The 27,596-nt window shown below is 37.2% G+C and overlaps 1 protein-coding gene and 1 pseudogene across 5 annotated transcripts in view; both read right to left on the bottom strand.

Annotated features, from left to right (window-relative positions):
- Nucleotides 1–271: 271 nt before the first annotated feature.
- Nucleotides 272–27,596, bottom strand: part of LOC144612777 (uncharacterized) — an 80,657-nt gene continuing 53,332 nt past the window's right edge. The window contains exons 1-4 of one of the 5 annotated variants that reach the window (XR_013549836.2): nucleotides 22,482–23,271; nucleotides 21,600–21,715; nucleotides 6,434–6,552; nucleotides 272–507 (exon numbers count right to left, since the gene is read on the bottom strand). Coding sequence is in view for 2 of the 5 variants with exons in the window: in XM_078432270.2 (XP_078288396.1) it covers nucleotides 4,452–4,554; nucleotides 6,502–6,552; nucleotides 21,600–21,715; nucleotides 22,482–22,541 (330 nt within the window). In the remaining 3 variants the exon portion in view is untranslated. Of the gene's footprint in view, nucleotides 508–4,014; nucleotides 4,555–6,433; nucleotides 6,553–21,599; nucleotides 21,716–22,481; nucleotides 23,274–27,596 lie in introns of those variants that run through there. The other 4 variants (XM_078432271.2, XM_078432270.2, XR_014135243.1 and 1 more) reach the window with 4 other exon arrangements.
- LOC132683185 (low molecular weight phosphotyrosine protein phosphatase pseudogene) lies at nucleotides 19,391–21,593 on the bottom strand (annotated as a pseudogene).

Below are 27,596 nucleotides of genomic sequence, written 5' to 3'. Positions count from 1 at the left end.
CAGTGACCCCCAGAAAATGCTAGTTCTTTTCTTCATACCTTGTAGTATAGTGTCTTAAAATTTGAAAAAAAAAATTCAAAATATTTCATTGATAATTTGTTCTAAAGCCATAAAGATTATATTTGCCTATCCCAAGTCCCACATGTACGTATGTGCTCACACATACCCTTCATCCAGAGCATGTAAAGAGTACTGCATTTTGTAAACCAAAGGATAATTGGCTATAATGAAGATCAGGGGTTTCAGATACAAGCAAGAAAATTCCACTCTATTTTTGCTGAAAGCTGATTTATTGGAAAGAAATTCAGTAGCTTACAGAATCCATAGAAAGCTCAAAAATGATTGCCTGTTTCCATTTTTCACTAGCATGGAGACAGTTGTTGTAATGACAGTGTTGCAAATACCAGATACTTCCTCCAGGGTTGTGAATAATAAATGTCTCTATTTCATTTTCTCTTGTGGTCTGTTGTTGAACTGCAGATCACCATCTGGCACCTTGTGCTCGACCTAACAAATGTTAATTTAACAAAATCGTAACTTAAGTATATTAGACCAATTTCCTGGCAGAAATAAGTAAGGGGTACCGAAGAATGGGTACTTTTTAATTTTTACAAGGGTGCCAGAAGAATTAGCAGCAGCTCTATCCAGCCAGTTTCCTCTGAACTCAGAACTTCTCTGGGCACATTGGAAAGTGCCCCTACTGCTCCTAACTAAGTTGCTTTGTCCTGAGTGGATACCACCATTCACTACCATTCAATAGCCAAAGTTCAACTGAATCTAGACTAGAGTGTTTAATATAATTGGAGGCTAGGAGTTTACAGAGGAAATTAAAATAGAAACAAGGGAAAGTAAAGCTCTGTCAATGTTTTTACCTTACCTTGGGCTTATCTGCTACCTAACTATCTCTTTAGCCCCCAGATAGATCCCATGTTTTATAGCCAGCCTACTGCCCAGACATAGAAGTGCCTTTGACAATGTCACAAGGGTTGAGAAACATTATTTCTTTCCACCAACCTATCTTCAGCCTGATGTCCATTCAGTGTTATGATAATCTCCATAAACAACAACAACAACACAGGGGCGCCTGGGTGGTTCAGTCAGTTAAGCATCTGACTTAGGTCAGGTCATGATCTTGCGGTTCGTGAGTTTGAGCACCGTGTCGGGCTCTGGGCTGACAGCTCAGAGCCTGGAGCCTGCTTTTGATTCTCTGTCTCTCTCTCAAACTCTCTGCCCCTCCCCCACTCATTCTCTCTCTCTCTCTCTCTCTCTCTCAAAAATAAATAGTAAAAAAAATTAAAAACCAAAAACCAACCAACCAACCCACCAAACAAAAAAAACCCCACTCTGACCAAAGTGAAGACAATCTACTGTGTGTGCTAATGCAGCTCATTTTACTTTCTCTATGTCCTGCCTGGGACATTCTGGAACTGAATTTTTCTTTACCTTTGCATAACAAAAGGCCCATTAATAGATTTTCTTTCTTGGGATAGCTGGATGGCTCAGTCGATTCAGTGTCCAACTTCTGCTTGGGTCATGATCTCACGGTTCATGGTTTGAGCCCTGTGTTGGGTTCTGTTCTAACAGTTAGGACCCTGGAGCCTGCTTCAGATTCTGTGTCTCCCTCTCTCTCTGCCCCTGCCCTGCTCGTTCGCTCGCTCTCTCTCTCTTTCAAAAATAAAATAAAAATTAAAAAAAGAAAGAAAATCTATTTTTTTTAAAATTTTTGAATGTTAATTTTGAGAGAGAGAGAGAGACAGAGTGTGAGCAGGAGAGGGGCAGAGAAAGGGGGAGACAGAGACTCTGAAGCAGGATCCAGGCTCCAAGCAGTCAGCACAGAGCCCGACGCAGGGCTCATACCACTCAGATAGTGACCTGAGCTGAAGTTGGACGCTTAACCGACTGAGCCACCCAGGGGCCCCTACCCATTAATAGATTTTCTTAAAATAAATTCCATATGCCCCTTAGCTAAAATAACAAATTACCTACATTTCCTGCAATCACTCCTTCAGAATCATTAGGGTTCAGCACTGAAGCATCTTACTACACAATGAAATATTTAAGGAGCTCTTTTTTAGAAGCCAGACCCTGGACTAAGCAGTAAGAATATCAATCAGGTGTGGTTATATTCCAGCTTGGAGAAATTGGCAGGTAAATAAATAGGTTCAAGAAATTGGCAAAGGAGTGACCATAAAAAAATGTTCAGGTTCAAACAGTAGCATGAAAGAGGAAATGGCTCTTTTCAACTGAAGTGGGAGGGGAAGGATTACAAAAGTTTCAAAAAGGAGATAGTCACAAACCGTGGGCATGGTAAATAAAAGATGAAAAAGACGTTCCTATTAGGGTAGCATGTGCAAAGATGTTTTTAGAAAACCTGAAGCAAGTAAGAATGTCAGAGTGTAGGGATATGAGGAAATCCCTACCAAGAGACAGAACTAAAAATCCAAAAAGCATGTAGATGATGGAGGGCCCTTTATGCCATACTAGGAAATTTTGACCTCAAAAACACCTAAGACTGAGGTAGAATAGGTTTTCTATTTTTTTCTCTTTTTTAAATGAGGTATAATTTACATGTAATATCCTACTAGTTTCAGGTGTACATCATTGTGATTCAATATTTGTATACATTATAAATGTTTTAATGATTAGAGAGCTATGATTTTAGTGCAGCCATTTGGGGAATTGATTAGTCGAAGACACCAATTGTTAGTGTCATGGTGGTCCAGGTGAAAGATCATGATGACCATCACCTGGCAACCCCAGAGCATTCCAGCAGCTGAAATGAATGGATATGGAATGTGTCATGAATTGGAATTCAGTTGAACTTTGTAATTTTTTAAGAGTTGTCCAGGTAAAGGTGAGAAAGAGATGAGTCTGTGGGCATACTGCATTTTGGGGTGAGGAAGAAGGTGTTTTATAGTATTTTGCTGAGGCAGAAAACAAAGAAGGAGGTAAGTGTGGACTTCAGGGGGAAGGGAAATTTAAATAAAATTAAAGCAGTGCAGGTTCTAAAATTATCATCATGCCCATATTTTGTGCACCTGAATCCCTCTGGATATGCCCCATTCTCTGCCTAAGGAACTCGATCAAATCTTCCCAAGTGCAGGCAGTTGGAGCAGGGAATTGCTCCAGCCTTCACTTTCCTACTTCAGGATGAGCAACATGCTAATGCATTTATCACGTCAAGTCTGGATTCTCTTGGCTTCCCATCTCAGCTGGTACTCCTCATCAGGGCACTCACTGGACATTCTGTCTCATGATGTGCAATCAAAGACTCCAGATATACCACCAGCAGACACCCAATAAAGAGCAAGTACACAGTACCTAACTTGGAATAAATTAAATTAGTTAGTAAGGTGTGATATGCATCCATCTGACTATGAAACTACGGTTTATGCTCTAGAATCAATTGCTACCTCCACAGACAGCACATCTTAAATAGTAGGTGATAATGCCAAAGAGAGCATCAGGAGTGGCCATGCACCCCACTGCGTGCAGGTCTCCAGGAGCACCCTGGTTGTATGGGGGGATCAGCCCAGCAGAGAGCAAAGAAATAGGGATCTCGAGACATGCAGAAAAAGTTAGACCCTATTTTTACCCAATCTTGGAAATCTAAAGAAAATCAGATAAGTATATATCAAGGAAAACCCCAAAGCCTCCTTTACCTTAGTAGAGGTTAAAGATTTTCTATTTCTTGGAATAAAATGCATTCAGAAATTTCATCTTAAAGCCAGTAAGAGTCATAGCTATTTCTTTTTCTCTGTAGTTTCTGTGGGTTAGTTTAGAGGTTCTCTTAAAAAAAAATGTTCCAGCAGGGGTCTCTCTTTGCACATGGTACAAAAAATTCTTAGAAGTTGCAATGGAACATTTTTGTTTTGCTTATCCATCTTACAATGTAAATGGATGTGGCTGCAAAATATGTCAGGCTCTTTTCTTACACTATTAGAAAACCATGGGAAAGCTATAATATAATGTTTCATATCATGGTTTGGGTGATGATTAAACTAGTGTGTTCACTACAACATAATACGTCAAGCAACACATTTATAATCTTTAGTCACTTTTTTGTTTATATATTATACTTCAAAACAAGTTTACTTTTGTGAAGGTATAATCCTCAATTTGACGTCTGTTTGCATGTTTCCTCACTTCTTTGTTTCATGTTTCAAGTAACTAGAACACCAGGAATTGACAATTTTATTTACATATTGCATTCAGTTTTATACATATTTTATAAATAATGACATTTTTGTGTGTGTTGGCAGAAAAAATTAAAACATAACTGCAATATTCAAAAGAAAAATGAAACTTGTTTGTGAGGATTATACACTACAAAGCTGTGCATGGTTTTCAAACCATGAACTTTCGGAAGGAGGTATCATTATTGGTATCCAAGTCTTGGGGATGGATCCAAAGAGAAGATGGATATTTGTGCTGTGATATCTCTGGAGCTTTTACTTCTGGTGGGAGCAGGTCAGCAAAGGGCCTCTGGCCACTGAAAATTTGGGCCTTCTTAAAGAGGTTTGTTCATCCTTACTGTCAACCAGTTGATTTATCCTGAACAGAACAGAAATGGCCACAAACCACCCCTTTCCAAGTTAGTAAATGACACCTAAAATACAGTGCTTGAGAGAAATGCTTGCCATTAAAAAATTTTAAACTAGGGAAAGAAATTAAATCCTGTTAAAATCCTTGGGACCAAATTTCTGCAAACCACCCAGACTGTTGGTTTTATTTTTGTGGTTTAATCTCAAGCTTCATTCTTTTTATTTTGCTTTAGTTAAGACTACAACTATCACTTCTTTCTTTGCCTCTCTTTCAATTCCCTCTGCAATCTCTCATTTCTTTTTTTAAAAAAATTTTTAACATTTATTTATATTTTAGAGAGAGAGACAGAGAGACAGAGTGTGAACAGGGGAGGGGCAGAGAGAGAGGGAGACACAGAATCCAAAGCAGGCTCCAGAGCTGTCAGCACAGAGCCCAATGCGGGGTTAGAACTCATGAACTGCGAGATCACGACCTGAGCTTCAGTCGGATGCTTAACCGACTGAGCCACCTAGGTGCCCCTGCAATCTCTCATTTCTGAAAATAATTTCTTAAAAAAAGTATCAACATTTTAGTAACACCTTTTAATAAAGTACACATTTCTCTTCACAAAAATTAACATTGGGCCATAAAAACTTTTGATCTATCTGACCACTAATAAAACAGAAAATATTAAGTGAAAGTGTTTTATTCCAAATGACATTGCCACCTACTTTTTAATAGTATTAGAATAATCATCTTAATTCTCTCTTGGAAAGAAAAATCCATTAAGATCCTTTAATGAAGGAAATATATATTTATAATGGACCAAATGGCAACATGCCTTTGTCTAAAGCAATCATACTGCCCAATAAAGGAAGATCCACATTTAAATGTGGTGCCTCTGAACACCAAATATTACAAGAATTCCTAGTCAGCAGGATGCTATGCCAAAAGCACTCCACAGATTGGTTTACTCCTTTTTACTATCCTGTTGCCTCATTCTCAATATTTCTTTAATATTAATAATAGCATGCTGGATTGTTCCAACAGCATAGACCTTAACATCCTATGCTCATTTATCTCTGGATCTCAGAGCTATTCAAATCAATAAATATTACAAATCCTTCTCACTGGAAACATTTTTTCACTATTTTATGTTTACATGTTTCTTCCTGCCTTCCTCTTTCCTATGCAAGCCACGTCTCTGCCCTCTGTTTTGCTTATTGTTTCCTTTCTCTCTTGTTTGTTCAGCTCTATACAATCACTTCTCTTTGCTCTGGCCTTTGCTCCAGCCTCATGTTCATTTCAGCCTCCACCTTTTTTCCCTTCACAAACCTCTTTGATTCTAGTTGACAGTTTAAGATTTTTTCTTTTACTTTCCAGAGGCGCCTGTTGCCATAGTGACACATGACGATGATAAAGACCATGACTGCTTCCTCTGGCACTCCAGTTGCTATAACAATGCCAGTTAGCTGAAAATTCTGTGGAAACTTGTGAGAAGGATGCTAGTTCACACCTTTTTGTGGGACAGTCTGCCAGAAAATGCTTCTTAGTTAATGGTTGTTTGTACCAGTAAAACTTGAGTCCATTAACTTAAGGGTAGCCCATACTTCAATAACTAAAAAACTGAAACACCATTATTTTACCTCTTTATACCCTAGAAAATTCTCCCTTCCCTGTCTTTGTTTGACTCCCTTCCTATTTTATTTATTTTTATATTAAAAACATACCTGATGTAGACTGAATTGTGTCCCTCCAAAATTCATATATTGAATTCTAACCTTCAGTATGACTGTACTTCGATACAGGGCTTTTGGGAGGTAACTAAGTTTAAATGAGGTTATAAGGGTTGGGCCCAAATCTGATCGGATTGGTAGCCCCAGGAAAAAAGGAAGAGAGGTAGAGATACCTTGTCTCTCTCAACCAAATGAGAACGCAGCAAGATAGGCATCTACAATTCAGGAAGAGAGTCCTTACCAGGAACTGAATCTATCTGCACCTTGACCTTGGACTTCCCAGTCTCCAAAACTGTGGGAAAATAAATTTCTATTGTTTAAGTCACGCAAGCTTATGGAATTATCCATATTATTATATTATGCATATTATCAAGCTTATGGAAGCTTGAGCTAATACAATACCTTAATATTAATATTGCTGGATCTTGTTAAGTGCTTTTGATTTTCAAAACATCAATTTCTGGAAATGTACCCAAATAAGGTAATTATAAAATATTGTAATGTTCCTTATCAATATTTCATCATTGAATACTAGATGAACTAAGAGAAAAAGATGAAAACATTCATTGATATTTTTGTGTCCTTTGTGTTCTTGTTACAGCTGTCTTATCCTCAAGAAAATATAAAGAAATGTGTAATTATCTTCAACTTTATAGTTACTAGAACTCACTCATCAAAAGATAGACAAAACTTTTACTTTGTTGCAATTGTGTCACCTCCCTAGGATGTAAATCTAAGCAGTTTGCAACCGCTGGTACTGGTCTCCTTTGTGCCAACTCACATGGAGGAAGGGAGCAGCTAGATGATCAAATCTTGCTTAGGACTGATGTCAGAAGACCTAAAACTGCTTTTAAAAAATAAAGACTAGGGGCACCTGGGTGGCTCAGTTGATTAAGCATCTAACTTCAGCTCAGGTCAGGATCTCACAGTCCATGAGTTGGAGCCCTGCATTGGGCTCCAGGCTGACAGCTCAGAACCTGGAGCCTGCTTCAGATTCCGTGTCTCCCTCTCTCTCTGCCCCTCCCACACTCACGGTCTGTCTCTCTCTCTCTCTCAAAAATAAATAAACACAAAAAAAATTTTTAAAGTCCATTTTTTTAAAAGTATCTGTCTAGTGACACAGTTCTAGTATTACAAAATGTCAGAAGACAGTTAAAAGCAACCATGCACAACCAGAAAGGAAGAAGAAAAACTTGGTACATCTCAAAGAGTGTTAAAGTAAGGAACATCAGAATACAGAGTTTTGCTAGAGAAGATATTATGAATTGGCTTATTCAATGGCTCCTACATTTACTTCTACCAAAGATGTTAATCAACATGACATTAATTTATCTGAGTAGATGTAAGACTTCATCATGTTGAAAAAAAGTGTCAATATGCTGTATTTTCAGTGCATAAGTTTACAGATAATTTTGAAGTGTAAAGACCCTGAAATCGTTTGAGAATTCCTAGGGAATTTTAAGGAAAATGAAGGTTATCCTTATACAATGATACTTAAAGTAGTTTCCAGTTACACAGACAGTCCCCAACTTATGATGGTTCAACTTACAATTTTTCAACTTTACAATGGTGTGAAAGTGATAGGCATTCAGAAGAAACTGTACTTCAAATTCTGAATTTTGATCTTTTCCTGGGCTAGTGCTATGCAGTACCATACTCTTCCATGATTCTGGGCAGCAGCATCAAGCTGCAGCTTCTAGTCAGCCACGTGATCATGAAGATAAACAAACGATAACACTTAAAACCATTCTCTGCCTACACGACCATTCTGTTTTCTACTTTTGGTACAATATTCAACAAATAACATGAGAAAGTCAACACTTTATTATAAAATAGGCTTTGTGATAATTTTGCCCAACTGTAGGCTAAGTGTTCTAAGCACATTTAAGGTAGGTTAGGCTAAGCTATAGTGTCTAGTAGGTAAGGAGTATTAAAAGCAATTTGTACTTAAAATATTTTCAACCTATGATGGTGTTATTGGGACACAACCCTATAACTCCATAAATTGAGGAAGATCTGTATAATTGTTCTAATTGTATTATAAAACTACCTGATTTTTCTTATTATGGTAGAATAAGATCCTCTGTGCTATTATCAGTAATAAGAATAAATAAAAGGGCGTCTGGGTGGCTCAGTTGGTTACGCATCTGACTTCAGCTAAGGTCATGATCTCGCATTCCTGGATTCGAGCCCCACATCCAGCTCTGTGCTGACAGCTCAGAGCCTGGAGCCTGCTTTGGAGTCTGTGTTTCCCTGTCTCTCTGCCCCTTCCTGACTCCCACTCTGTCTTTGTCTCTGTCTCTCTCAAAAATAAATCAACATTAAAAAAATTTTAAAAGAATAACAGTAACTTCCTATTATGTGCCAGGCACTATTCTAAGTGATTCACATCCATTATTTCTACTTTTCATTACAAACTTGAAAGGTGAGAAACTAATACATGGAAAAACAGGTTGTGGGAAGTAAGATAACTTATCTAACTTGGTCACAGTTCCAATATTTCCCTTAAGGTTCAAGAATTTAAACTAACACCACAGGCCAAAACATGATCAGTCAAAGGAGCATACCAGGAACCCCAAGGTTGGCCCTATATTCAGTTGCATAAATTCTGGAATCACAACTGCATCAAATTGGCTGGATAATTGCTATATATGTATATTACCTTTAATGCCACCTAGTTTATTTATTGAACTATCTAGACATTAACTCCAATTTCTTTTCCTCACCACTCCGCCTTGATGAACCAGGTAGAATATAGCTTGAAAAAAGCAAATGAGATTTATGAAAACTTAAGTGGTTCCAGAATGGGTTTAATTATTCAAGAGACCTTCAAACCTGGAAATGTAGAATTTGATTTCCAAATTGCTCCAGCTTTCAGTGATTGAGGTGTTCTGTGTGTGTGTGTGTGTGTGTGTGTGTGTGTGTGTGTATGTGTGTGTAGAGAAACAGTGAACGTGTGAGCCAGAATGGGAGTGGACTGACTCAAAAGGAATCACGTCTGTCACTATATTTTGTAATTTCATTGGTCACTTTAAGAGCAATAGATTAGAAATTGTTGCAATATGTAACCACAACCAATTTTAGGACACCTATATATTGCTAATTGACATACAATATAAATAAATCACCCTTCAGAGTGTTGTAATTTTGCACACACTTTAGTCCCTGGAAACCCCAAAGTATGAATGATTCCATCTAATATCCAGACTCTCAGTCCAAACCTTTCTGGTTTCTTAAGGGGGAAAAAATCCCATCAATAAAATGTCTTCAAAGAACTGTCTTCTTTTTGAAAATGTTCATATTATACTGAGCTGCTCGACAAAAATATGAGGATTTTATTTCTGAGAGATGTTCCCACCGAAAGGAGAAGAGAGACTGGAATTAAAAGAATAGCCTGGAGGAGGACAGACTAACACTGTGGGCAGTGAAGCAAAGGCTTGTGGACTTCTGGACTTCTGATCTCTCTAGTCTCAGCTCTCAACTCCCTTTCCTGTGCTAACCCCAGAGTAGGGTATTATTAGTTTTTAAGTCTTGGGTCATCCTGAGCACATCCTCCAGGTTTAGAAGTATTTAGAATATAAATCACTTGTAATGAGAAGTAAGGGTCCTCCTTGATTAATTCCTAGAAATAAGCAAATTGGTAAGTGCAGTAAGAAAGCAATTAAGAGTTTTGCCTTTTTATCCTAGCCTTCTCACTCCCTGAGTAACTTTGGGCCAGTTATTATTTCTGGCCTCAGTTTCTTCTAAAAATTTAGGGGTATTATAGTATCTCCATAATTAATACTATGGCTAATAAACTGAGGAATAACCTGTATGCATTTCAGCTCTTCAGACAAGAATGATGTACAATTGTTCCCTGGTAACAATGATGCCATAACACATTCAAGGGAGGAAAGGTAGAGGACTAGATGAAATAAGTCTCTGGTGCTTTAGGCTAAGATCCTGCAATATTGAGAAATTTATCCCCCTTGTTACAAAAAGTATTTGAGGTGACCTACAAAGATACATGACAAGCAGAATAAAATAAACTGATGAGGTAAAATTGGAGTAAAAGAAAAACAAGTTTAGTCTAATACAAGCACATCACATAGAAACAGAAAATTTGGAAAATTTGTTTTTGACTATTCTGATAGGTGAATTAAAGAGAAAAATATGGTCATTTCTAAAATTCACTGTCTTTTAAGTCCTATGTTGCTGGTAGTTGGAGGGTAGATAGAAATGGGGTGATTTGCTCAGAACAGTTGTTCCTAGAACTGAAGTAAGAGAGATGTTTTTCATGGTTCCTTATAAAGGAGGAATATGTGATGTACTATAGTGATTTTCAGCTGGGATATGCAACAGAAGAGGACCTTTGTTAACATATGCAATTATATGTTAACATATAGAATCATATCCCTGGGACTCAGTCTCAGATTTATGATTATCTTTGCATCTAAGCATTTGACAAGACTTCAAGTGCTTTTGATCTAGTCAGGTCTATAAACATGCTTTAAAGACCCACCCCTGCAATAAGGATAATGGTGAGTTTCAAGTGCTGTTTTTTCAATACATTCTTCAATAGAGGCAGGTGGCATAATGACAAAGCACAATTAAATAAAAGTAATTTTATGAGGACCAAAAAATATAGTCTGGGTACATAGCTCTCTCCAAAATCTATGTCTGATATACAATGTTAAAATTTTAAACATCAAGAGGGATTCAAAAATAGGTAACTCCCTATTGTGTTTCCCTTTAAAGTGAATGGAAGCTGGTCCCAAACAACCTCACTGTCTGTTAGAAAAGCATAATGGAGAAAGTCTAGAAGCATGTGCAAAATTGTCTCCTCCTTTTATTCAAAATGATTATTCCAATTCCTACATAATTCACAGGGAGACTGAGATTCAGGATTGGCTTCTTGACTTTCATTTGTCTATAGTTCCTTAGAAACTTGAAGCTTAATTTTTAAACTACGAAGGTACCCCTATGTGAATTTTCCTCTGAGGTTGGAGGTTGGAGGATGGCCAGGAAACTCCTCCCCTTTCAATCTTCTCTGCCTCCTCTCCTCCTTCCACCCCTTCATCATTTTACTCTTGGTTTGCCTCACCCTATTTTTTTTAAAAACAACTTTACTGAGATACATTTACAAACCAGAAAGTTCAAAGAACATACTTCTATAGTTTCTAGCATATTCACAGACCAGTATGACCATAACCACAATCAACTTAAGACACTCCAAAGAAAAACCCTTACTCCTCAGTTGTTATTACCTGTGGCCCTTCCTCCCAGTCTCTGGCTACCATTAATTTATTTTCTGGTCTCTATAGATTTGCCTGTTCTGGACACTACATATAAATGGAATCATATAATTTTGTCTTCACGGTCTTTTAGAGTCCACTCTCTTCTTCCTCTGGTTCAGCCTTTTGTGCTAGATTATTTCTAAGCTAGACAAGGTGAGGGATGGGAAGAGCTTCTAATGTTATATTAGGAGGTATATGCAAGGTAATCACACTACCTGTTTAAGATCTTTTTTGGTTAGGCCTTTCAACCAGCTTTATCATCCTCACCTCAGGAAGTGACTAGGTCCGAGGAGGATGAGGAAGGCACAGGGAGGGAAATAAAACCTTTTTAAAAACTGATTTTTTTAAATTAATAAACCTCATTTTTTAGAGCAGTTTTAAGTTCACAGCAAAATTGAATGGAAAGTTCAGAGAGCTCCCATGTACTTCCTGTCCCCCTACACATATAATCTCCATAATTATAAATATCCCCCACCAGAGTGGTACATTTGTTACAACCCATAAACCTACACTGACATATGTATCAATCAAAGTCTACAGTTTCCATTAAGGTTCACTCCTGCTGTTGTACATTCTATGGATTTTGACAAATGTATAATGACATGTATCCACCAATGTAGTATCTTACAGAATGGTTACACTATCCTAAAAATCCTCTGTGTTCTACCAATAAATTCCCCACCCCTCATCCCCAACTCCTAAAAATTACAGATCATTTTACTGTTCCCATAGTTTTGTCATTTTCAGAGAGTTACATAGTTGGAATCATACTGTATGTAGCTTTTTTAGAGTGACTTCTTTCATTTAGTGATATGCATTTAAGGTTCTTCCATGTCTTTTCATGGCTTGATCATTTCTTTTTTAGCACTGAATAATATTCCATTGTCTGGATATACCAGTATATTTATCGATTCGCCTACTGAAGAACATCTTGGTGTCTTCTAAGTTTTGGCAATTATGAATAAAACTATTATAAGCATCCATATGCAGATTTTTGTATGGACATAAGTTTTCAACTCCTTTGAAAAAATACCAAGGAGTATAATTGCTAGATCATATGGTAAGAGTGTATTTAGTTTTAAAATAAACTGCCAACCTGTCTTCCAAAGTGGCTGTTTCATTTTGCATTCCTACCAGCAATGAATGAGAGCGCTGTTGCTTCATATCCTCACTAGTATTTTGTGTTGTCAGGGTTTTGGATTTTGGCCATTATAATAGATACGTAGTGATACATTATTGTTGTTTTAATGTGCAATTCCCTAATGAGATATTTTCATATACTTATTTGCCATCTGTATATTTTCTTTGGTGAGGTATCTGTTCAAATCTTCTGCCCATTTTTAATTGGTTTGTTTGTTTATTGCTGAATATTTGGGAATTCTTTGTATATTTTGGATAATAATCCTGTATCAGATGTGTTTTTAGAAAAAAGAAAAAAAAGATGTGTCTTTTGCAAATATTTTAACCCAGTCCTGATTTGTCTTATTTTCTAGACATTGTCTTTCACAGGTCAGAAGTTTTAGGTTTTTTTCTTCTCCTCTGTACTTTACTTTTTTTTTCCAGTTTGATTGAGAAATAATTGATATAATCACTGTGTAAGTTTAAGGCATACAGGAAAATGGTTGGCCTTACATATATCATGAAAGGATTACTACAATAGGTACAGCTATCATTCATCATCTCATATAAACACAAAAAAAGAAAAAAAGTAAAAAAAAAAAAGAAAAAATTGTTGCTTGTCATCTGATGAGAACTCTTAGCTACCCTCTTAACTTTCCTATATATCAAACAGCAGTACTAACTACGGTCATCATGTTGTATATTACATGCCTACGTTTTCTTTAGCTTATAACTGAAAGTTTATAACTTTTGACCACCTTCCTCCAATTTCCCCTTCCCCCATCCTCCACTTCTGGTAATCTAATCTCTCTTTCTATACGGTTCTTTTTTTTTAGATTCCACATATAAGTGAGATCATACAGTTTTTGTTTGATTTATTTCACTTAGCATAATGCTAAGTGGACTTCAGGATCCATCCATGTTGCTGCAAAAGGTAGGATTTCCTCATTTTTTATGGCTGAATAATACTCTGATGTGTGTGTGTGTATGTGTGTGTGTGTATGTGTGTGTGTGTGTGTGTGTGTGTGTGTGTGTATCATTATTTTTGTATCCATTTTGATGGATACATCAATAGACACTTAGGTTGTTTCCATATCTTGGCCATTGTACATAATACTGCTAGAAACCTGAGGGTGCAGACACCTTTTCAATTTAGTGCTTTCATTTCCTTTTCACTTCCCAGAGGTGGGATTGCTGAATCATATGGTAGTTTTATTTTTAATTTCTTGAGGCTTCTCTATATTGTTTTCTATAGTGGCTACACCAATTTACAATCCCACCATGAGTACACAAAATTTCCCTTTTCTCCACATCCACATCAACATTTATTATTGCTTGCCTTTTTGATAATGGCCATTCTAACATGTATGAAGTGATATCTCATTGTGGTTGCAATCTGAATTTCCATAATGACTAGTAATGTTGAGCATGTTTGATGTACCTCTTGGCCTTTCATATATCTTCTTTGAAAAAATGTCTATTCAGGTCTTGTACCTATTTTTAAAGTAAGCTATTTGAGGGGATTTTTTGTTTTTGTTTTTGTTTTTGCCATTGAGTTGTAGGAGTTCTTTATATACTTTGAATAATAACCCCCTATTAGATACAGGGTTTTGCAAATATTTTTTTCTTATTCCATACGTTGTCTTTTCACTTTGTTGATGGTTTATTTTGCTGTACTGAAGCTTTTTTAGTTTGATGTAGTCCCACTCATTTATTATTTTTTTTATTTAGTTGATTGTGATTTAGGCGTCATATCCATCAGGGAAATGTAAATCAAAACTACACTGAGATATCACCTCACACCTGTCAGAATGGCTAAAATCAACAATGTAAGAAACGACATGTATTGGTAAGGATGTGGAGAAAAAGGAACTCTCATGCAGTGTTGGTGGGAATGCAAACTGGTGCAGCCACTCTGGAAAACAGTATAGAGGTTCCTCAAAAAGTTAAAAATAGAACTACCTTATGATCTAGTAATCTCCCTACTGGTATTTACCCAAGTATCCAAAAACACTGATTCAAAGGGATACATGCACTCCTATATTTATAGCAGCATGACTTGTAATAGCCAAATTATGGAAGGAATCTAAGTGTCCATCAGTAGATGAATGAATAAAAAAGATGTGGTATATATATACATATGCATATATATACATATGCATATATATATATATATATATGCCCACCCACATTATATACCCACATATACACATATGCACAATGGGATATTATTTAGCCATAAAAAAGAATGAAATACACCATTTGCAATGACATCAATGGAGTGAGAGTATAATGCTAAGTGAAATAAGTCAGAGAAAGACAACACCATATGATTTCACTTATATGTGGAATTTGAGAAACAAAACAAATGAGCAAAGGAAAAAAAGAGAGAGAGAAACCAATAAACAGACTCTTAACTATAAAGAACAAACTCATAGTTACCAGAGGGGAGGTGAAGGGGATGGGTGAAATAGGTGATGGGGATTAAGAAGCGTACTTGCTGTGATGAGCACTGGGTGATGTATGGGACTGGTGAATTGCTATTTATGCACCTGAAAATAATATAACACTGTATTTTAACTATACTGGAATTTTAAATTAAATTAAATTCAAAAACAAAATATCATTACCAAGATCCAGGTCAAGAAGTTTTATTCCTATGTTTTCTTCTAGGACTTTCATAGTTTCAGGTATTATATTTAAGTTCTTAATCCATTTCAAGAGAACTTTTGTGAGTAGCGTCAGATTGGGGTCCAGTTTCATTCTTTTGAATATCCAATTATCCCTGCACTATTTATTGAAGAGACTGTCTTTTCGCCACCAAGTATTCTTGGTTCCCATGTCAAATATTAGTTGACTATATATGCTCGGGTTTATTTCTGGGTTTTTTATTCTATTCCACTGGTCTATGTGTCTGTTTACATGCCAGTATAATTGTTTTGTTGTTGTTGTTGTTGTTATATTATAGCTTTATAGTATAGCTTGAAATAAAAAGTGTTATGCCTCCTGCATTGTTCTTTCTCAGGATTTCTTTGGCTATTTGGGATCTATAAGTTCCATAAAAATTTTAGTGTGAATTTCCTCTACTTCTGTAAAAAATTCCATTGGAATCCTAATAGAGATTGCATTGAATCTACAAATGGCTTTGGTCAGTATTAACATTTTAACAATATTAATTAATTAATATCAATTCTTCCAATCCATGAACATGAGATACCTTTCCATTTATTTGTGTTCTTTGATTTCTTTCACAAGTGTCTTATAGTTTTCAGAGTAGAGAATTGTCACCTCCTTGATTATTTTTTTCCTGATTTTTTAACTGTTTTTGATGGCTAGTGTAAAGAGGATCAATTTAATTCTTTTTCAGATTTTTGTATGTTATTTTTTATCTTGCAACTTTAATGAATTCATTGATTAAATCTAACGGTTGAGGCTTTAGGATTTTCTATACGCAATATGTCATCTGCAAATAAAGATAATTTTACTTCTTCCTTTCCCATTATGATTGTTTTATTTATTTTTCTTGCCTGATTGCTCTAGCTAGGAATGCCAGTACTATTTTGACTAGAAATGGTGACAGTGAGCATCCTTGTCTTGTTCCTGATCTCAGAGGAAAAGCTTTTAAACTTTAACCATTGAATATGATGTTAGTTGTGGGCTTGTCATATATGGACTTTACTATGCTGAGATATGTTCCTTCTATGTGTAATTTGTTAAGAGTTTTTATCATGAACGTATGTTAAATTTTCTAAAAATGCTTTTTCTGAATCCATTGAGATGATCATACTTAGGGTTTTTTTTTCTTCAATTAATGTGATGTATCACATGAATTGATTTGTGTATGTTGAACCATCCTTACATCCCAGGAAATAATCCTATTTGATTATGGTGAATGAACCTTTTTTGAAGTGCTTCTGAATTTGGTTTGCTAGTATTTTATTGGGAGTTTTTTCATCTATATTCATCAGGGATACCTTTTCTGGCTTTGGATAACGCTGACCTCTTAAAATAAATTTGGGTATGTTCACTCCTCTTTGATTTCTTTTTTTCTGAAGATTTTGACAAAGACTGGTGTTAATTCTTCTTTAATTGTTTGGTAAAATTCACCAGTGAAGTTTTGAATTCCTGGCCTTTTCTTTGTTGGGAAATTTTTGATTAGCAATTTGATAACCTTACTACTAACTGATCTATTCAGATTTTCTACTTTTTCCCAGTTCAGTCTTGGTAAGTTATATATTTCTAAGAATTTTTCAATTCTCCTAGGTGTCTAATATGTTGGTATACAGTTGTTCATAGTGCATTTTTATGATTCTTTGTATTTCCGGGGTATCGGCTGTAATGTCTCCTTTTTCATTTCCAATTTTGTTGATTTGGATCCTGTTTTTTCATTAGTCTAGGTAAGGATTTGTCAGTTTTGTTCATCTTTTCAAAAAAACAACTCTTAGTTTGGTTAATCTTTTCTATTGATTTTCTGTTCTTGACTTCACTTATTTCTGTGCTAATCTTTACTATTTCCTTTCTCCTACTAACTTCAGGCTCAGCCTTTTCTTCTTTTTTTAGTTCCTTAAGGCATAGAGCTAGGTTGCTTATTTGAAATTTTTATTGCTTAATATAGATGTTTATTGTTATGACCTTCTCTCTTTAAAATACCTTTGGTGCATCCCATGAGTTCTGGTATATTGTGTTTCCATTTTCATTTGTTTCTAGAAACTTGTTTATCCCTCTTTAATTTCTTTGATCCATTGGTTTTTAAGGGGAGTGTTTAATTCCCATGTATTTATGAATTGTCCAGTTTTCCTCCTGTTACCAATTTATAGTTTTATGCTATTACGGTCAGAGAGGATATTTGGTATGATTTCAATCTTCTTGAATTTTCTAAGACTTGTCTTCTGGTCTAATATATGGTTATCTTAGAAATTTTTCCATGTACACTTGAGAAGAAGGCATATTCCGCTGCTGTTAGGTAGAATATTATGTATGTCTGTTAAGTCCACTTGGTCAATAATTTGTTCGAATCTGCTCTTTCTTCATTGATTCTGTCTGGATGGTCTATCCATTGTATAGTGTGAAGAATTAAAGTACTCTACTATTATCATTTCTCTTTTTGGTTAGTTTTGCCTTATAAACTTAGGTGCTCAGGTTTTGGGCACATATATATTTACAATTGTTATATCCTCTTGATGAACTGACCACTTTATTATCATGTAATGATCTTGTCTCTTTTTACTATTTTTAGTTTAAAATCTATTTTATCTGATATAACTACCCCTGCCTTTTTTTTTTTTTTTTTTTTGGTTACCATTTGCTTGAACAACTTTTCTCATTCCTTCACTCTCAGTCTATGTCTGTCTTTAAGGCTAAAGTGAAGCAACACCCAGGAGCCCAAGAATAGGAACAGGATGCAATGACAGCTGGCACCACTGAAAGTCTGCACATACCAACCTTCCCTCCAACTGCAAACAATACCAACCACCTCACCTGCAGGGCCCTCATTTCCTTCCAAAGAGAAAAATACAGGAGACACAAGACCACCACTCTCTCAAGAAAGCTCACACCTTTTGGAGAAATAATGGATCCACTATGGCTGCAAATGTGCCACAGGCCAGAATTCTAGACAAGATATTGCATGCTCCCACTATGATTTGATGAGAACAGTCATCCCTGTGGTCTTCTACCTGAAAGCCCAGAACCTTATCTTACATCAAATAGACCTTGAATGAGGCTCACTGACAAACTCTGACAGCCCTGAGCAGGTTCAGAACTGCGACATGTAAGGTAGGCCTGGTTGGACCAGACCTGAGAAGGATGCCTGGGGGATAAAGCCTTGCATCAGGCAATGGACCAATGCTGCTTCCATAGTTTGGGCAAAAGTACTGTGGAAACCTGAGATGCTGGCATAAGCAGGAACTGAGCAAGGAGTACAGGAGCCCTCTGCACCATCTCTGCAACTTCTCTGTAAACCGAGAATCACTTAAAAGTAAAAAAATATATATTAAAAAATAATAATGAAAATAAAGTGAATCTCTTGTAAGTAGTATTTCATTGGATATTGTTTTTTGTCCATTCACCCATTCTATGTCTTTTGATTAGAGAATTTAATCTATTTATATTTAAAATAATTATTGATAGGTAAAGACTACTACTGCCATTTTGTTAATTGTTTTCTGGTTATTTTGTATATCCATTGTTCAATGTTCCTTATCCTGCTATCTTTGTTCATGTTTTGATGTCCTTTGGTATCCATATGCTTTGATTTCTTCTCCTTCTCTTTCTCCATCTTTTTCTTCCTTCTTTTTAAAAATCTATCATTGTTATAGGTTTTTCCCTTGTGATGACCATGAGGCTTACATAAAATATCTTAAAATTATAATACTTCATCGTATACTTTATACTTTTACTTCTCCCTCTCACATTTTAGGCTATTGTTGTTACAACTTACATATTTTTGTAGTGTATAATTAATAAGAGATTATTCCAGTTATGGACATTTTTATTATATTTATTTTCTTTTTTTTTTAATTTTTTTTTTTCAACCTTTTTTATTTATTTTTGGGACAGAGAGAGACAGAGCATGAACGGGGGAGGGGCAGAGAGAGAGGGAGACACAGAATCGGAAACAGGCTCCGAGCCATCAGCCCAGAGCCTGACGCGGGGCTCGAACTCACGGACCGCGAGATCGTGACCTGGCTGAAGTCGGACGCTTAACCGACGGCGCCACCCAGGCGCCCCTATTTTCTTAACTTTAAACCATTGTTGTAAGTAAATTACATACCACAATTACAAATTACAGAATCTACCCTTGACTATATATTCCATAACCAGTGACCTTTACACTAATTTTTTATGTTTTTATGATGTTAGCTAGCCTCTTTTTATTTCCATTCAAAGAACTCCTTTTAGCATTTCTTGTATGGCAGGTCTAGTGGTAATGAACTCCATCAGCTTTTGGTTTTCTGGGAAAGTCTTTATCCCTCCTTCATTTCTGTAGAATAGCTTCACTGGGTATAGTATTCTTGGTTGACAGGTTTTTTTTTTTTTCCTTTTAACATTTTGAATATGTCATCCCATTCTCTCCTGGCCTCAAATATTTCCGTTGAAAAATTTACTAATAGCTTTATCGGGATTCCCTTGTAGATAATTCTCCTTTCTATTGATGCTTTAAAAATTTTTTGTTGTTGTTGTTCTGGATCAAACATTTTTATTTATTTGTCTGCCAAACACAAAAGCTGATTTCTATCTATAATTATTTTTTTAAGATAAGAAACAGTGAGTCAACTGAAGAAACAACTGTGGCCTAACTGTGAAGACTATGGCGCTCACCATGAGGCTGTAGGGAGAAATGGTAATGACATTAGCAGGCTTTCTCCAAGAAGGCTCTGTAGCACTTCACACACTGCTAGTAGATAGTCTCAAAGTCAGACTCATTCCCATAATAAATAATAAATTGTTTCAATAATAAATTGTTTTTGTGGATAACTCTCAAGTAGTTCAATTTTAGATTTGCATTTCTTTTCCTATTCAAGTATCTCAGATTGCTTTCATCCATATGTAGTATATAATCAGATGTAGCAAAGTCTTCTTTGGTAACCTGCCAGGCAATGTTAACCCCACAGACTGATGGGAATAATATGCTTTTTTATTTAATTGTGCCCTCCATAATTGGGAGGGTTTGCTATTTCATATATAGATGTCACTGCATTTTCTATCCTCCAATTATCTGAAAGCTTTTGATCAGTTACAAGTTTTCTGAAAACTTATTCTGCAATGGGTGACTGACATGTTACCCAGACACAAAGAGCATAGACTTGGATACCTGCTCAGCCATCTTCCCATGCACCAGTATTATATTTTTCAGCTCTAGAATTTTTTTTTCTTTCTTTCTTTTTCTTTTTTCTTGCTTTCCTTCTTTCTTTCAATTCTATTGCTTAGTCAAACTTTTCATTTTGTTCATGCTTTGTTTTCCTAATTTTGTTTAGTTGTCTGTGTGTTCTTGGAATTCACTAGACTTCTTTAAGAAAATTATTCGGAATTCTTTGTCTTATAGTCCATATATCTCCATTTCTTTAAAATCATCTATTAGAGCTTTATTAGTTTATTTTGTTGGTGTCATATTTACCTACTTTTTGTGATCCTTGATTCCTTATGTTGCTATCTGTGTATTTAAGTAATCCGGTTCCTCTTCCAGACTTTACAGGTTTGTTTTGGCAGAGACAGGTCTCCAAACAGTCAAATTCAAACAGTCAACAGTTTGAGTTTCTGGACATGTATACTGGTAATGTTCTTGGGTAGGTGGGGCCTGCAATTATGATTTATTTTGGGGTGAGGCAACTGTGCAAGTTCTGAGGCCAGGGATGGAGACGGTAGTGCCACTGGGTGAGAACAGTTGAATAGGGCTGCTTTTTTGGTTCACTACCCAAGTGAGGTTGTAGGATGGGTTCCATGACTGCCTAGATTCTCTGTTCACACTTACTAGATGGTTAGGTCTGGGTACTATATTCATTAATAGATGAGGCTATGAATTATCTTTCCTTCCCTGACTGGTCAGCAGGATGGGACTTAGGGCTTGTACAGCTCATTGTTTGGGGACCCAAATCAGGCAAAAGTGTGCACTAAATTTGCTTGTCAGCTGAGGCCACCAATTCTTCTTTGCAGACAGGGAAAGTCACAGATGGCTCTCTGTTCAAGTGTCACTGTAAGCAGGGCTATTGGATAGACTCTACAGCTTACCGTGTGCTCTGGTTGGGTTCCTTGGTTAGGCAGGCTTGAGGCTATATGCAGCGATAACTGGGGCTACAATTTAGTTTCTCTATATGGGCATAGTGGGAGAAGCAGCTGTAAAACTGGCAAAGCTCTTTGTTGTCTTAACTCAAGCCAACCTATGCCCCAAATTCCCTGGCTGGAAAGGGCCACTGGCTTTGCTCTGAAAACTATTGGTTCTGCCTACCTATGTCTCAGCTTAAGCACTACTGCAGCACACAGCTCCCAGGCATCCTTGCCAGCTCTTCTGGTCAGGTGGGACAGGGAGCCACAGCAGGTAGGCCTATGTTCCAGCTCCCTTGTCTGGAACAAGGAAAGGGGAAGGGTCACTCCAGGCAACTCTCAATTTCCCAGACTATCTAGCTGGGAGGGGTTGGGAGCTACCCTCAGCTTTGGCTATGAATTAATCCTTCTGCCTATGTATAGCACAGAAATCTTCCTGTGCCTGGTACTGGCTTTGCTCTGGAGGTGATAAACTCTACCTACCCACCTCTCAGTTTGAGCACTACTGTTCTACACAGCTTATAGGTGTTCCTCTGGCCAGTAGATGTGACCAGGAGATACTCACCATAGTGGGCAGGACCATTATTCAGCTCCTTGCCTGAGCATGGGCAAACAAGGCTCTAGGGCTAGCAATACCCTTCATTTAAAAATTCAAATCAGGCAGATCTGTACCCCAATGAGTTCCCTAGTCAGACTGCATTACCAATATGGTTCTTCAGATGAGCAAAACCATTGGTTGGGATTACTACTTTATCATTGCAGGTATAAACTTGATCTGCCAAGATCCATGTGCTTGTTGTTATAAGATCCTCCCTGCTTCTCCATCATAAGTCAGATTCCCAGTGGTCAAGCCCCCAAGGTTCCCCTGAAATCCCCATGGAGTGAGATGAGAGTAGAGGTTCCCACAAAGCAACCCCAATGGTCAGTGGGGAAGACTGGTTTTCTCCCCCTGGTTTCTCTTTTTGTCTTACTGGAGGACCTAATGGCTCAAGGAAAACCCCTCCATATAGTGTTGCACTGGCCTGAGGGAAGTGAAAAAAAGTCATTAGGTAGTCACTTCTCTTACCCTTCTAATGCAATCTGTCTTGTCTCTGTGATGTAGGGGGTGATTTGGACTCACCCTCATGTTCTAGAATTCTTTCAGTGAAGTTCTCATCTTGAATAGTTGCTAGCTGTCCTTCTTGTGATGGGGAGAAAAGTCAGGAATGATCTATGTTACCATCTTGGTGAAGTCTAGTTTTAATGAAGTCCAGCTTATCAATTGCCTCTTTCATGAACAATACCTTTGTTGTTGTATCTAAAAGTAGTCACCATATCCAAGATCACCCAGATTTCTCCTGTTATTTCCTATGAGTTTTATAGCCTTTTGTTTTGTATTTGGAACTCTGACTCATTTTGAATTAACTTTTGTAAGGAATGGTCTATGTCTAGATTTATATTTTTGCATGTGGTATCCATTTTTTCCAGCACCATTTCCTCAAAAGACTATCTTTGCTTCATTTTATTGTCTTTGCTCTTGTGTTAAAGATAAGTTGACTATACTTATGCTGGTCTATTTCTGAATTCTCTATTCTGTTCCAATGAACTACTTTTCTGTTCTTTCAGCAATACCACAGTTTTTTGAATACTGTAGCTTTATAGTAAGTTTTGAAGCTGGGTAGTATAGTTCTCTGAATTTGCTCTTGTCCCTCAATATTGAGTTAACTATTCTGGGTCCTTTGCGTCTCCATGTAAACTTTAGAATCAATTTGTTGATATCCACAAGATAGGTTGCCAAGATTTTGATTGGGATTGCATTGATTCTCTATAGATAAAGTGGGAAGAACTAATATCTTGACAATATTGAGACTTTCTATCCATGAACATGGAATGTGTATGTACGTATGTATGCATGCATGTATTTAATATCTTTCATCAGAGATTTGTAGTTCTCTTTACATAGATCTTGTGCATATTTTGTTAAATTTACACCTACATATTTAAATGTGGGGGGTATTAATGTAAATGGTAATATGTGTTTAATTTTAAATTTACTTATTAAATGCTGGTATATAAGAAATTGATTGACTTTTACTTAGTCCCCATTAAAGTGTACTGAGGGCTCTGCAACTGTACTAGTTACAGGGCATGTATAATAATAACTAGTTATAGTTATCAACCTCAAGGAGTTAGGGGGAGGCAAAAGAGAAGGAAACATGTAATCACATTTTTAGAAAAGAAAAAGCTATCCCAATCCCAGTCTGAGAAAAAAAAACAAACATGTTTTGAGTGATATAATTTATTATGTTCTTTTGGGAGAAAGCATTACTCCTAATTAATTTTTAAACAATTTCCCTACAGATTTTAATAGATGAAAATTTGCTTTGGGGAATCAAGTGACTGGTTACCCTGATGACTGCCAATCAAGAATCTGATGATCTTTTTTTAAAAAATTTTCTAAGCCTATTTAATTATTTTGAGAGATTGCATGCAAGAGCAGGGGGTAGGGGTTGGATGTGGGGGAGGGGCAGAGAGAGAGGCAGAGAAAGAATCCCAAGTAAGCTCCACACTTGGCATGGAACCTGACATGGGGCTTAATCCCATGAACCATGAGATCATGACCTGAGCCAAGACCTAAGAGTTGGACACTTAACCAACTGAACCACTCAGTTACCCCTAGAATCTGGTGATCTTTAACCAAACATTCTTTCTTCTTTTTTATATCTGATTCAACAATAATTATGTAATCATTCTTCTAACTACAAAATTTCTTACAAGAAAGCATCTTTCAGTTGGCTAATATACACTCTTTCAGGTCTTTACCTTGCAGCAAAGTTCTAATAAACCTCGACACATGCTCATAACTAAATTGCCTGAAAAGCTTTATTTAACATTGTAATAGAAAATTAGTCAGAGTTGTAATAGAAGTTATCACAAGGATGTGGGGAGCACTTGAATTTTGGATGTATGAGTGGGTGGGGGTGGAGGAGGAAGGCATTCATTCAGAAGTGACATCTAAATTGAATACTACAGAATGAGTAGAACAAAGGGCAGTAGAGAGATGGGAGGAGTCTGAGACAGTAGCTAAGAAAAAGACCTAGAAGGGAAAAAGTATTATCTGTGTAGCAGGTGGCTACCCTGCCCATGTACATTGGGCTTGAAAATGTCCTGTTCTCCAGAGCACATTCACCTTGCCTGTATCTGCATCTAAACCTGAGATTTCCCCCAGGAAGCAGAAGGGCATTCTTCCCTTTTTTTGGGAAATGCTGGTAAAAAACCTGGAAGGAATATAACATCCCCAAGGGTTGTCCTCAACCAATGACAGAGTGGTGTAGCTGATACATAAATTCCCCCATTTATTCTCCCCTTGGATGGGATAATTCTAAATATGTTTCACAGTGTTTCCCAGAATTTCCCCAGGGATTTGGCGCCAGTCCAACTGTGGGCACTGGGTTCCTTTTCCTGTGTCACTGCCCCACTCCCCACCAGTATGTTCTGAGCTTCCCAAATAAACTGCTTTGCACACCAGGCCTTGTCATAGGGTCTGTTCTGGGGAATTCAGACTGAACAGCCTGTTTGGGATAATTGCAAGCAGTTAAGCAACAGAGAGAACTTGTGATATGCAAAAAGGTAAAAGCAAGGTTGGGCTAGAGTATGTAAGGCCCTGATTTGCCATATTCAGCAGATAAAAATCACGATGCCCAATTAACCTTTAATTTCAGATAAACAACAAATAACTTTTTAAAATAAGTATGAATCGGGCATAGTTATACTAAAAAATATTGTTTACCTAAATTAAATTTACTGGGTATCATGTATTTTATCTGGCATTGCTATGGGATCTAAAAACGATTTGGAGCTTTATCAGTAGGACACTTTGGTTCCAGTGTGGAACATGGGTTTGAGAAAGGCTGGAGAAACCAGTGAGAAGACATAACCACTGCCCAGAGATGAGGCCTGGGTCTGGGGCTTTCAGGGAGATGGGAGAAGTAGATGGAAGGCATAAGGGAAAGTTATCTGCACTTAAACTAGCTGCCAGGGCAAAATAACTATCTCATTAGACAGGATGGGAAAAGACTACCAAAAATGAGTGCAAAGTCCTGAAAATGCCCCCAGAGTGTTCAGAAAAAGACATCAAACTATCAATGCAAGGCCTCCCTTCCTTTCCTCCTTGATGTGCTCATGCCCATGGAGTAGAATGCCCTTTTTCAGGCCAAAGCACCTTGCCCCCTGAATCAAACTACAGGAGTAACTATAGGCCTGAGCACTCCTCCTGAAGCTCTCTGATGACCTAAATTACAATGGGCTCAGCTCAGCCCTGTCCCCAGATGAGCCCTTGACCAGAGCCTCTGGAAATTACCAGATGTACATGGCAAGGGACACTAAGGAAAAGCAAATTCTCTTTAGCTTATTTTCTCTTTGTTGGTGTTGTTCCCTGAGATGGACCTTGCCCTATACGATAACCCCAGCCATGGTGCACACATTCCTCAGAATGATGTCACAGAAAATCCAGTCTCAACATGGAAAGGGATAGGAAGCACATTTGGAATCACACGGTGTTCTCTGTGTGAAGAGCTCTTCAGTTTCATTTCAACTTTCATGAAGGAAATTCTATTCCTGTGGGAAACCACTTCAAAAACAATATATTGATAAAGAAAGAAGAAAAATGAACTCCATTATACCAATGGTACATTCCTTTCTTCTGTTTTGCTCTGTTTCTCCCACTTGTAAAATGCACACCAAAGACTATTAGAGAATATAATTTGAACTGCTTCATTCCAAAGTTAAAGTGTTGAGAGATTAAAAAAAAAAAAAAACTACAGTGAAATAAAAACAGGTCTCCATTCTTTAACACTTGAATTTGATTATAACTTTCAGTTCTGAAATTTGAAATTGTACAGGGCTATTTCCTCAAACTAAATTATACATACTCTTATCAGACACTAAAAAGCATGAGTAGTTATCTGGAAATTATGTGTTTTCTACCCACATTCACATACGCACACAGAGACTGTAGTATAAGCAATTTGTATAAGACAAGCTATTGATCACACATTCATCTACCCCATAATAGTCAAGTTGGCATCCCAGGGTCTCTGGGTCTACTCTGTGCCAAAGATCATTTTGATTGTTTACATATAGTATATATATAATTCTCATAAAAACCTCATAGGGTGGATATTCCTCTCCCCACTTTACAATGTAGAAATTGAGGCTCAGAAGGGTTAAATAACTTTCCCAAGGTCACACAGTGTATAAGTGACATGTATGGGCTGAATTGTGTCCCTTACAAAATTCATATGTTGAAGTCCTACCCTTCAGTACCTGAGAATGTAATTGTATTTGGAGATATGGTATTTAAGAAATAATTAGGTTAAAATGAAGTCATTAGTATGGACCCTAATTCAATATGATTGTGGTCCTTATAAGAAGAGAGAGACATTGTGGAAAGACCATGTGAGGACACTGAGAAAGCAATCATCTACAAGCCAAGCAGAGAGGCCTGAGGAGAAACTGACCTAGCCAACTCCTCAATCTTGGACTTCTAGCCTCCAGAATTATAAGAAAATTAATTTCTATTGTTTAAGCCACGCAGTGTATGTTACCTTGTAATGACAGTCCTATAGCAGCCAACCCAGAATTACCATCTGATTTGCAATTTTCCTGAAATCATCATTTTTCACCAGAGAATCAGGTCTGGGAGAAAATGGGGTTAAGGGAGAATTAATTTTACTTAATATTCAATGTGCCAAGGCAAACTAGGGTTTAGCTCAAGGTAACCAAATTACCCAAGATGGCCCAATGTGGGGGTTGTGGTGGTAAATGTGGTGATGTTGGGAGTTCTAGGGAGGAAGGGCAGTAATAACTCAAGCCCAGAAGAGCTAGCGATAGCATTTTTCCTTCAGGTAATCAGTTTATTAAATCAGACCTCAGACGATGACCAGGATCTCAGATGCAGGATCCAGGCCCTGTCATGTAACCCAGCACGGGGAATTGGAAAAAGTTTAGTAAGGGTCCCCAAGTCACCCTCTCTCCCACCAATTTTCCATATATTGCACTGAAGCCTTGATGACTAAGTTATTAGGCCCCTCTTCTGGTCCAACATGGATCTGCTGGGGTAAGGGAGGGCAGAGCAGAAACTGGGCCCATGCCTGGTGACCCAGACAAGCTCCCCAAAATGCTGAAGGGGGCCAATTCTCCT

This window comes from Panthera onca, chromosome C2, assembly GCF_046562875.1.
Source record: "Panthera onca isolate mPanOnc1 chromosome C2, mPanOnc1 haplotype 2, whole genome shotgun sequence".
Lineage (NCBI taxonomy): Eukaryota > Metazoa > Chordata > Mammalia > Carnivora > Felidae > Panthera > Panthera onca.
The sequence above is the reverse complement of the archived record's forward strand: the minus strand, read 5'-3'. Positions and strand labels throughout refer to the sequence as shown.